This window comes from Lactuca sativa, chromosome 6 (assembly GCF_002870075.4).
Source record: "Lactuca sativa cultivar Salinas chromosome 6, Lsat_Salinas_v11, whole genome shotgun sequence".
Classification (NCBI taxonomy): Eukaryota; Viridiplantae; Streptophyta; class Magnoliopsida; order Asterales; family Asteraceae; genus Lactuca; species Lactuca sativa.
This window is the reverse complement of record NC_056628.2, coordinates 108,525,163-108,537,527: the sequence shown is the minus strand read 5'-3', so window position 1 is coordinate 108,537,527 and position 12,365 is coordinate 108,525,163. Positions and strand designations below refer to the sequence as shown.

Here is a 12,365-nt window from a genome sequence, read left to right as displayed (position 1 = left end):
CTGGTACTGGTGGTATTGGACAAGAAAAAAGGGAATAATTTCTTTCTTCTTTCTGCATTTCTTTCCCATGACGACTAGGAACGGGCAAATCAAAATTTTCACTTCGACTTTCGGACCTCAACATCCTGCTGCTCATGGTGTTTCACGATCAGTATTGGAAATGAACGGAGAAGTGGTGGAACGTGCGGAACCACATATTGGATCACTCTAGTGCGGCACGAAGCCGCTGATGCCGAGTCGGCTCCTATGCGAGCTATGCCCTGCTTGGTCCCCCGGCACGGTGGAGGTTCCGTAGCGCGTCATGAGCACCGGGCTAAGGGGCGGTTGAGCAACTCAAGCGAACCGCCCTACCTTACTACAACATAAGGACAGAAGGGAGAAGGTTGTGAATGTGGCCTCGTTATCCACACCTCCGGTCGGATGAATGGAGGACCGACCGACCCGGGTTTTCACGAGCGTTGGCAGGTTCTGGAGTGCCTGTCAAGGGCGCTAGCGCATACCCCGGGGTGATCATCACCACCTGCACCTCAAATCTCAGCACAGTGGAACGTGTAACCCGCCTGCTGTTCCATTCAACTACATTTGTTGCTGTAATCCATAGCCTAACAGAACGCAGCAGCGAGGGGCAACCCGCCCATATAGCCAGCAGGGAGGATGGCACTACTGGCAAAGACCGTCGGGCAAAAACGCCGCAGGCGCGAAGCGTGGTAGGCCTGCGCCGGGGAGCATAGGGAGGAAAGGGAGCCCGGACGGTGGAAGAGCCAGGGGAGGCCGGGTCATTTGACGGAAATGGAAGGCTTTGGACTATGAACCTCTTAAAGAAGGCCCTATGGAGTAAAGGGAAGTGCATGAATTCTTGGAAAAAGAGGGAGCGAGCCTATATAAAAAATGGAATCAAGCAAATTCAATGAATAGATAGAGTCACCGGTACGACCGACAGCGCTGCCTACACGCTAATTTGCTTCCGAAGTCGAGTAGTCTCAATTTCACTACAGGATTTTAGAATGAATGTTGGGCTGGGCCACCTCGAATGGCGTGAGCCGCATGCGGGGAGACCCGCACGTACGATTTTTAGGGGGATCTGGTCGAAAGACCGGCCGGCGCCCACCCGACTAGAGGGACTGAGAAATTAATAGAGTACAAAACTTATCTTCAAGCTTTACCTTATTCTGATCATTCAGAGGGCGATCGCGGGGTCACTAAATGAAGTCCTCCGTTTCTTTCGGAGGTGCTGACCCGCAGCAAGGCAGAGATGACTAAGTGACATATGAAATATGGCGACGACAACAACATGTCGTAGAAGGAGATAACAAGTGGAGCCAACGACCCACTAAGACTAACGTATCTACAACTACATCCCCGAGCGGCAGTCAAACGGGGGCGTGAATGCGAGATGCCAGCGGAATGATCGGCCGGACAGAGGCTAGGGCTCTTTCCTTCCCACCACGTCCTTCCTTGTGTGTCGGAGATATAAAGCGAGTGCACCGGAAAAGAACGGGAACTGGGTCGATCTATTCTATGTCGAAGCATCCGAAGCATAACTGCACACTCACACGATCTTTGCCGACAGATAGGAGCATTCGGTGGAACCGGTGAACTACACTTGCTTCTGGATAGATGTGTGGGACAGAGGGCTCGTGGTACCTGCTGCCCACCCTTCCTCCTCTGCTTTGAGAACCGTGTGAACGGAGAGTGGGCAGAAGGGAAGGAGGTCCTCATACGGAGTCGCATACTTACTTGAGCAGTGCGGGAGACTGGGGAATGGGTCGAGTAAAGTCCCCTAGGGTCGGAAAAATCACAGAGACGTACTGATACGATAGGGCTTTGATTGGTATTTCTTTTTTCTTAGTGATTGTAAAGGAGGGCGCTTGGCTATGTTATAGAAAGGGAAGGCAGAGGCACCGAATGGCGAAGAGAGGCGGCTCGGCAGGGAAGGAATGGGAAATCGTCAAAGATGACTTCTTTGTTGTCGAAACGAAGGGCTAAATAGCACCAATGATTCTCTAAGCCGGTCTGGATTTCCAACGCCTCGGGAAACTGGTCGAGATAGATGACAGCGCCTTTTTCCCCTCTTCCTTACCGGGAGGGCAATCTTCTCTTATGGCCTTCACCTCCCTCCTGGCCCGGAAATAGAGAATCCAGCCCCCTTCTTATCCATTCATTTCTGCAAGCAGGGAGGATCCAGAGCTAAGCCCCTTCCTATTCGAGGCCGGGTGGCCTTGCCCCACAAGCACCCAACCTTCTTTTTGCTCTTCCTTCGGGTTGCCTCCACGAACGCGCCACCTAGGAGCCCTACTCATATTCCAAAGGCGCTACTTCAATTCAAGCGCAAGCCCCCTTCTATTGCATAACCTAAAAAAGCTATAAACAAAGTACCAAAGTGGTTGCGGGAATGAGACGTTTTGGTTACCAGCGAACGCTTCCAAAGGCGACCAGCTTTCAATACTAGTTGTTACCTTACGCTGCCATTTTTCTAAGATTATTGAATAGCATGGCTGGGGGCTAAGATAACTCAAATGGGAGAGCCGTGTTATGGGTGACCTTATTGCACGGTTCAGAGAGCACTTGTGTATGTGATGCAAGTGAACGTGTACGAAAAACCTGTCGTAAAGTTTCGTTCTTCGTTCCGTCGTCGACCCTATCTATGTTTCTATGATGGCCCAAGAACACGCTCATTCTTCAGCCGTAGAGAGACTTTTGAATTGCAAGGTACCATTACGAGCTTAATATATACGAGTGTTATTCCGTGAAATAACTCGAATTTCAAATCATTCACTTGCTTTAACTACTCATGCTATGGATGTGGGAGCATCAACTCCGTTCCTGTGGGCTTTTGAGGAGCGGGAAAAATTGTTGGAATTCTATGAAAGAGTCTCGGGAGCCAGGATGCATGCCAGTTTCATACGACCAGGTGGAGTGGCACAAGATCTGCCTCTTGGCTTATGTCGAGATATTGATTCCTCCACACAACAATTTGCTTCTCGTATCGACGAATTAGAAGAGATGTCAACCGGCAACCGTATCTGGAAACAACGATTAGTGGATATTGGTACTGTCACTGCACAGCAAGCAAAGGATTGGGGATTCAGTGGTGTAATGTTAAGAGGTCATGCGACATGAAGACATTGATAGCAATATGGGGGAAGTTCCCATCAGGCAACAACGGTTCTGCCTGACCCTACTTAAGCATGCATATTATGTCAGTGAAGACTTGGTGTGAAGCCTTGGAGCTTACGTTAGAAGAGCAAAAGGCCGGGGGCTAGGGTGAGCTGAGGGGGGACAACGTAAGTGAGCGAATGTGTGTAAGCCCAGTCAAACATAACTGTTCTAGGCGGGGTGGGCCGCCCACCTTCGAATGGTGTTGGTCCTATGGACTGTGAACGGATTTGCCTTTGGCCTCTGGGCACGTCGGAACCGCATAAGTTCACCGGGGTGGAGCACGGTCCGCCAAAATCGGCATAGGTTAGGTGCTATTGATGGAACATGGTAAGCCTATCTTTCTCCATATGGAAGTGCTGCGGGCACATAGAGATGTGGGTAGAGGAAGCCTCAAAAAGCGAAGGCCGAGCTGTAGGTCACGTGACCTGCACCGAGTTGGTGGCTGACTGGGCTTTTGATTTGATCAAAGCAGAGAAGCTCACCTTCTTGTTATGCAAAAGAAAAAGTAGGTCGAATTGGTCGGGCCCCTGCCCCGGAACGCCGAATGAAATAGGTGGTCGGGTTCTTTTTCTACGACCCTTTTTATATGGTAGGCCCGGCCCCAGGACCCCTATCCCTTATGTTTAGGAGCGGGATCCGCCCAAGAACGACCTTTCGGTGGTACGGAAGGCACGGACTCCGCGAACGTCCCTAGCCCCCTTTACTAATAAGGAAAAGAAAGCCTCAACCAGAACCACATTCCTTTTGCGTGCGGATGTAGCTAAGTGTCTGACTCTATTGGTCATAGTTTCCTGCTGTTGCGGCCGGTGCTCATTTGCGCGCGCGTGAACCAACCCAACAAACAAGGAAAGGATGCCTCTCGGGGCATCTGAGAATGATTCGAGCCGTATGAAGGGAAACTCTCACGTACAGTTTCTTTTTTTGGGGGGAAGGAGCCCGACAGGGTCCCCCCACTGACTTGGCCCGGGCCTAAGTGAAAGTGAAGTGGTGGGCCTACCCATCCCAACCAGGGGTATGCTGGGATTCGCGAAGAGCAGCACCTTACGATGTTCATGACCATTCGGATCCTGACATACCAGTAGGTACCAGAGGAGATCACTATGATCGTTACTGTATTCGTATCGAAGAGATGTGACAAAGTGTTCGGATCATTGTGCAATGTCCTAATCAAATGCCTACTGGAATGATCAAAGCCGATGATCGTAAGCTATGTCCTCCATCACGATCTCGAATGAAACTATCCATGGAATCGTGCGCCGTGTGAAACATAGGTCATCGCTGTTCTTAACCGAGACTCAGGTTAAGCTCCGTCTCGAAACCTTGTGGGGTTAGGAGTAAAGCATCCCGAGGTTGGCGCATCTCGTTGAGCATGGAGAAGCATTGGGAACCCAAATTTCTTTCTTCGGAGCCGTTTCTTTTCCCGTCCCCCCGCCCCGGCATAGCGCTTCGCTTCCGGTTCTTCGGAAGAATCAAGTTACTTATCCCTTCTTCATTGATCTAGGGGGAAAAGGAACCTTCTACCAGTTGGGAAGCTAGACATCAAGTAAGTGGCTTGATGAGGATAACTAAGCTGACACGCCGGAGTTGGCTGCTGGCACAACAGGGTGGTGCCTTACCGCACCGCAGGCGGACGCACGGTAGCGTTCGTGGTGGTGCTTCAGGATTCCAATGTATTGCGTCCAAGATCAGAACGAGCTTGCCGGCGGATCACTGCCGTCCCATTCTTGAGTGAGCTGGAGCGCAGCCATCTTATCCACTGAACTAGCTAGAAGCTATCGCTTCGGGTCGAAGCACTAAAAGAAAAGGACCGGGAAAGGCGGCGGCATAGGAACCACGGGACCCCTACTAGTCAAGGGAAAACGGAAGTGCGCTACTGCGCACCAGCTGAAAAAGCCCTTTCCCTTTTTAATAAAAAGAAGGTAAGCTTCATAGCTCCAATCTAGAAAGGGGCTTTGATGGATGCCCTTTGTATAGGTTGGGTTGCTGGATACGGGATCCTCGTAGTAGGCTGGACCAACATCCAACCGAGAGAGGGCAGTCTTTAGAAGCAACAGGTTGGGAAACCAAGAGAACGCTTGGCCTTTTCTTATCTTCTTCCCGCCCTAGGAGTAGGAGTAGCACAAAAAGAGGGATTAGCATTATGGACCATAAACCACTAACGCCTTCCTCGTTGGGGCTCCGTGCACTGGGAAAAGGCTCTAGCGACGGGAAACCGGCCACTAGTTACAAAGCTCCAATAAGGTATCGAGAGGGCTATCACAGTCAGGTGCGAAGTAATTAGCCCTATTTGTAAAGTAGCTCTATTCCTATTTAGGGAGTGAAGGCTAAAAATGGCTTTATGAACCGTTCCGTTCGCCACGCACCGGCCCCATTCACTTGCTTATCGTAGAGGCTGTAAGTACACAGTGCCCCACAACTATGAATAGTATAGTGGGGTTGAAAGACAAGAGTGCCCGCCCCTTCTTTCTCAAGTAGGCTACTTTTTCCGGAACGCAGTCCGAGATAACCGTAACCGTGTATATATCTAAATATATCTTTGATGCGGTCTGTCCGCTTCATCCGCTCTTTCACCTCCCAAAGAGCAAAGTTGGCTTGATGAGCGCAGATGAGGAAGCGGTAGCAAGAAAACCAAGAATATCTTTCTTGTCCTTCTACTTAAGGGGAAAAGAGAAGCGCTTTTGCTACTGAGAAAGCGAACGGTCAGCGCGAAGGTTCAAGACTTAGCCGAACGTTAGCGAAGCTAGATTCTCATAACGGGGCGCTTCGAGTTAGCGAAGCGCTGTAGTAGGGCCGAAGCCTTACTAAGAAGGGCTATAATGCTGAGCCAAGGACGCTCCGCCTTATCTATAGAAGCAGTCAACTGACTTCTGAACGAATTCGCTCCTTGGTTTGGTAATGGCTTAATCTATAGATAGAAAGCCCTATGACGGGAAACTACCACGTTAGGTTTGGAGAGAGATAGGACCGGTTATATAATAGGGGGAGCAGATGCAAGCTTTTTCTTTCAATAGCCGACCAAATGACTACAGGATAATCGGTCTACTCTACCTCAATTCACCATTTCGAACCTTATACAGAAGGTTTTTCCGTACCAGCTCCTTCTACCTATACCGCAGTTGAAGCACCTAAAGGAGAATTTGGTGTCTTTCTGGTCAGTAATGGAAGCAATCGTCCCTACCGTCGTAAAATAAGAGCACCTGGCTCTGCCCATTCACAAGGACTCGATTTTATGTCCAAACATCACATGCCAGCAGATGTGGTCACCATCATAGGTACTCAAGATATTGTGTCTGGAGAGGTGGATAGATAGGACTAAGGGAATAATCTTGTTTGGTTCGGTAATAGAATCAATAGCTTGCCCGAACAGGACCCTAGCTTTATTGCATGCCAAAAATATTGATAAATTTCCCTTCCATAGGGATCATTGTGGCATGAACTCATTTCTGCCTTTCCTCACCCCCGCCCTACCTTGTAACGGAGACTAATGGGTTGAAGGCGGTGAGGCATGGTCAGAGTGTAGGTTCGAATCCTACCACCTTTCTTGTGGATCATCCTGAAACCACAGGATGATGGGAATAACAAAGCATAAATTTTGAAATGAGCACGTCAATATATGAATTGTTTCATTATTCGTTATTTCCGGGTCTTTTCGTTGCATTCACTTACAACAAGAAAGAACCACCAGTGTTTGGTGCAGCACCTGCATTTTGGTGCATTCTTCTTTCTTTCCTTGGTCTTCCGTTCCGTCATATTCCTAATAACTTATCCAATGACAAGGAACTAACCGCAAATGCACCTTTCTTTTATCAAATCTCAGGGACATGGTCTAATCATGAGGGTAGTATTTTATCATGGTGTCAGATCCTAAGTTTTTATTGATTCCTTCTTTGTTACCGGGGTCGACCCCAAAGCCATAATGTCTCAAAACGAGGAGGCCATAGAGAAAGTCTTTTTTATTCCTTTGTCTCAAACTTCGTGAAGAACTCCATTCTATCTCTCCCTAGTTACGAACAAAAAATTGGGGCTACGACTCAGTTGTACACTCCCTTCGTTCTACGAACCCTTGTTGATTCTGAACTTCGTTCGCAAAGGCGCCGGACTTTTGACGGGCCAGCCCTTTTTTATGTGCTGTTTTCCCAAAGAAGCTTTGCTCCTCTGGGTGCTAGGCGCTTCCATGGTTCGCGAGAATCAAATCCTGTATAAGCTATACATCCTCCTTGCATTTATGCTGGAGACGTCGCCAGTGCTATGGGCTTTGGCTTATGTAGATCAAAAATGATGAATGGGATTGTGGCACTCCACTCGCCGCCAATGCGGAAGGATGACGCCGAAAAGAATGGAAGGCTCTTTTGCTCTGCTGCATGCGTCGGATCCCGTAGAACAAGCAAGCTCTTTACCCTAAAATTAAAACATAAGGGCGCAAAAGGCTATCCTGCTCTATTGTTACGTAGCAATAGAAGCCTGCTTATGTTGCTTCGGCGGCGTTTCGCCTTCTCTTCGCTCTGGACAGGAGCGCTAGTGGACACGGGGAGGGAGCAGGCGAAGCGTGTCGTTCGTAATGGAAAGAAAGAGACCACTACTTCGCTTCTTTGTTGGATCGCCGACGCGAACACAGTGGTCTCTGACCAGGACCAGGAACCAATTCGAATTTTGATCTTGACATGTCGGTGGTTTTTAACCGTAGGCATTTTGCCAGGAAGTTGGTGGGCTCATCATGAATTAGGTCGGGGTGGCTGGTGGTTTCGGGATCCCGTGGAAAATGCTTCTTTTATGCCTCGGGTATTAGCTACAGCTCGTATTCATTCAGTAATTCTACCCCTTCTTCATTCTTGGACCTCGTTTCTGAATATTGTGACTCTTCCATGCTGTGTCTCAGGAACCTCTTCAATACGGTCCGGATTGCTAGCTCCCGTTCATAATTTTGCTACAGATGATACACGAGGAATCTTTTTATGGTGGTTCTTCCTTCTAATGACCAGCATATCTATGATTATTTTCTCCCAGACGAAGCAGCAGGCATCGGTCTGTAGAACCTATAAAAAAGAGATGGTTGTGGCGCGAAGTACTCTTGTGCACCTACGTCACTCGGCTCGCGTGCAACCCCGCCCCGTTATGTTATAGAAGAATTGAGCTTCTTGCTGGGCTGGTTATTCAGAGCCAGCAATTGGCTGTCGGATTTCGTCCCGCAACTAGAATAAGATCGCTTCGGGGGTCACTATGATGTGGCTGAATGTAGAGCAGCCCGCCCTTACAGCCTTTGATCAGTAGATTATTTAGAACTTCGGAAGATGGTCAAGGTAGCTTGCTTCCAAGCCACTACACTAGATGCGCATGTAGTCATAGTAGTCGGCCCACAATGCCTCTGTTCTATACTAAAATACTATTTCGTATGAATGGGGAATTAAGTCGCTCTTTGATCTGCAGAATAAGGCCTACGAGCTCTCTCTTTTTATGGCAGAGATCTCTCCACACCAAGGAACCAAATCACAATGGATCGAACAACTGGAAATGATAACAGAATGCGTAGGTCATTAGAAGGAGTTCAAATAAGCGGAGAAATATAGTATACCACCTTACTTCTTTCGTCTATGAGGAATAAATAAAATTGAAGAACCCGCGGATATGTGCAAAACTTTCATTCTTGTTAGCCGGAAAATGACTCGTGGTAAAGACAAGATATACTTTGACCAGACGTGCTCGGAATCTTTTTGTCGATTCGGGGGAAGTTCTCGTACCTTCACCTCTACAATTCGGTAAAGCGGCTTCGCCTCCTCGCTTTTGTTCAATTATAAATAAATAACCACTTTAATGGAGATTTATAGCATCATTCAAGTAAATACAGATTAAGATCGTAAAAACATAAGCTTGTAATATAGCTACACCTAATTCCAGACCGGTTAATGCAAGAACTATAAATAAAGGACCAAGATCCCCTATAAAAAACAAAATATCATTCATACATAGCATAGTCCAAGCGAACCCACTTAAAATCTTTACTAAACTATGATCGACCATCATATTAGCAAATAAACGTATTCCTAAGCTTAATGCGCGAAAACAGTAAGAAATTAGCTCAAGGAGTACTAAAAAAGGTGCTAACAAGTAACGACAGTGGGACTCCTGCGGATAATAAGAAGCTTAAAAAATGAAGCCCATTTCTTTGAAATCCTACTATAGTAATGCCAACAAAAATGGAAAATGAGAGACCTAAAGTAATGAGAAAATGACTTGTAACTGTGAAGCTATAAGGTATCATACCCTGAAGATTACAAAATTACAAAAAAGTAAAAGTGACCAAGATGCAAGGGAAAAACTTTTGTTTAACATTTCCGGAAAAGACCCCCTATTTGTTCGTTTACCAGGTTAAGCACGAAATCATAAATAAGCTCTACCAAGGATTGCCAAGCATTTGGTACTAAGTTTCCTCCTCCTTTTTTTGTAACAAAATGAATCAGAAGTAGGACCAAACTGAGAGTTAGCAGCATAAACAAAGATGAATTTGTGAATGAGAAATACAAGTTTCCTATCTTCATAGGAATCAATGGGAGAATGGAAAATTGCTCAAGTGGGCTGTTGGGCGTAATTGTAAGAAACACTTTTCATTTCATCCCTGTAGTTCCGCTTCTTGCTCTAAAAATTAGGAAAGACTTGTCGGAAATCGCCAGTTGACTTGGTCCGACCAAGAAAGGCATGGGACTCTTTGGGCATTGCTTGGGTCGAGTGAAGTAAAGACTGGCTACCTATAATATAAAGATCCCTCACTGCACACTTTAGATATAATGAAAACCTTTAGTTTAGGAGTCATTCAGGCTAGATCTAAAAAAAGAACATAGCCTTCGTATGATCCCTTTCTAGTACCCTATCTTGAGCAGGAAAGTGTTTAGTAGGAAAAGACTGGAAGAAATGGGATTCGAACCCATGCATGATGCAATCTTCTTGTATGTCGATTTAGCAAACCAATGCCTTAAGCCCTTGTGATATCCCCCCATGATCAGATCAGATAGCCCTTTGGGCAACCAATCATTTCTTCTTTCTTTCCTAGCCTACTCAAAAACTATTTAGGAAGGGCTACCGTTATATACGCAATTAATAAAGGATGCCGAATCATCCACCGAATCCTATGTTTCATCCTAGTTTATTTGATGTGTATACCTGTTTTTCAGTTGGCCTCATGTATATCTAGGCCAATGTGTCTTATTGGGCTTAGTATGTGCTTAGTTTCGGTTAATCCTTAGGCTCTTTTTGATTACGTAGAAACTTGGATTATTTTTAGCCTTTGTAATCGTAATCTAATTTCAATAATTTTTTCCATAGGTTAGTTTCTTTATTTTAGAGCTCGGGGAGTGTCTTGAGTTCTTTGTTTGGTTGCCTGCGGTGGGGTATGCCCCTTCATTTATGTTTACTTCGGGGGTTCTCCTCCATCGGTCAATGTATTCTTACTTACCGAAAAGAAAGACTAGTTAGGTATCGTAGGTAGAGCATATTCCAACACTTCGGATAACCACTTGACATTGGCACATTGGCCAGGTAAATCCGTCCCACTCTCCGGACCTCATCTCTGCTTTTTTAGAGTACGGGATGACTCAGATGGGCAGATAAAACAGAACCTATCAGTTACACCTTTAGGGGCCGCCACGTATAGCTTTAGTTTATGCTGTAGCATCGGTTATTGCTCTGGTTATGAATAACCCAATCTATCTATGGCAACCACCCCTACTTTTAGTAGATGGAGATGCGCACCTAGGAAAGCGCGGAATAGACCTACGTGTCGGCCAGTGTCGGGGCAGAGATAGGGACCATGAAAGCATGGGATTCAATCGAACCTTTTCGGACAATTCCTAACGTAGAAGAAGGATGCTAATAAGCTGACAGCTCAGGCATGGCTTCAATAGCGAAAGAAGTTCTTTCTGATTTGAATCAAGAAAGACAATGAATTTACGAGATCTTGATCCGTTCAGTGCCTTCACTTGTGAACAACAGGGACCCATTCTGTTGATTGCTTCTCTGCCCCAGCTCTAACAAACTGGTTTTTCTTTCTCACAGAATTAGGGAAATCATTAGATTCTTCTTCCTTCTTTCGGTAACATATACCGAGATAGGCTGGGAAATCCCCCTTCGATAGACAGGTGGCAACTTGACCTCTAAGTAAGGACAGGAACGCCCGTGCCCAATCAAACACCACAATCATGAAAAGCACCTGAACCGAGACCTAAAGCTGAACTGCTGAAGGAACCTCTTTCCGTTGTGAAAGCAAGTACGCTATTCAAGCTTTTTCCTTACTCTTACTAAAGCAGGCACACGCATAACTCTCTATTTGGCTTTTCACTGAAACCAATACGTCTAAACATAAGGTAGGTGCTTTCACGACTCACTAAACGAGGGATCAAAATCTTTGCGCAGTAGAGGCGGAGGACGAAGCGAATGTAGAGGACACAGCATATCCAGGGAAGGAAGATGGACTGGACTCACTCTCATTCATGGCATGGGCAAAAGCAGCCCTAATGACTTTCATTGAAGATATGCTTATACGGCGAAGTCAGTCACAAAGTCTATGTTCGTATGCTTTCACTCTAAGCCGACCATCCAAAAAGGATGTGCACAATTGATCATTGACCGCAGTCTTCTCTTTTCTCTCCTAATGTGGGGAACTTTTTTCGGTTTTTTTCTCTTCAGCACAGCACTCAATGGTGATGCATGGCGTCATTACTGAATCCTTTCTTTGACCTTTCTTTTCTATAACGAAAAAAGCCCTCCTCTCGGTGATGTGGGTGAGAAACCCAAATCAGAAAAGCTCAGCAAGCCAATGGCTCAACGGTTCTCACCACCCTCCTCTGGCGCAAACACCGTTTGTTGCGCTGTGCTCATCACGAGAAGCCGGGGAACTCTCTTGGGTGGACTTCAAGCGCGATGATAGTCAGTCTGAAGTTTTCTACTATGCATCTTTATTAGTTCAAAGACCGGGCTTGGGGGTTGGTCTCAGCGGTCAATGAAAATGTACTAGTGTGCTGTCTTAACATGCATAAATTTTATTAGACTGCTAGCTTTACCAGCGGTAGGAGGGTGAAAAGACGGTGCATGAGCGAAGTAGGATCCTCTTTTTTTGTATCCCATCGACGATATTCTTTTGTTTTGGTACATAACAATTTGCATAAGCAAAGTCGAATATTTGTTGCAAATCTAGATCCTGCACTCTCATCTCTAGTCTC

General features: G+C 46.5%; 1 protein-coding gene and 3 pseudogenes across 1 annotated transcript; 2 read left to right on the top strand and 2 right to left on the bottom strand.

The window, feature by feature from the left end:
• Nucleotides 1-740: 740 nt before the first annotated feature.
• LOC128126714 (uncharacterized) lies at nucleotides 741-1,715 on the bottom strand (annotated as a pseudogene).
• On the top strand, nucleotides 1,715-6,369 carry LOC128126713 (NADH dehydrogenase [ubiquinone] iron-sulfur protein 2-like; annotated as a pseudogene).
• Nucleotides 6,370-7,357: 988 nt separating this feature from the next.
• On the top strand, nucleotides 7,358-8,661 carry LOC128126712 (probable cytochrome c biosynthesis protein). The gene has a single exon (XM_052764692.1). It carries the CDS (start codon nucleotides 7,408-7,410, stop codon nucleotides 8,278-8,280), a length of 873 nt encoding a protein of 290 aa, XP_052620652.1. The 5' UTR covers nucleotides 7,358-7,407; the 3' UTR covers nucleotides 8,281-8,661.
• A 261-nt stretch (nucleotides 8,662-8,922) lies between these two features.
• On the bottom strand, nucleotides 8,923-9,758 carry LOC128126855 (ATP synthase subunit a-like; annotated as a pseudogene).
• Between the last annotated feature and the right edge of the window lie 2,607 nt (nucleotides 9,759-12,365).

What these genes read in the sequence shown, in the direction of transcription:
- LOC128126712 (XM_052764692.1), top strand. Translation starts at nt 7,408, where the DNA reads ATGGGCTTTGGCTTATGTAGATCAAAAATGATGAATGGGATTGTGGCA.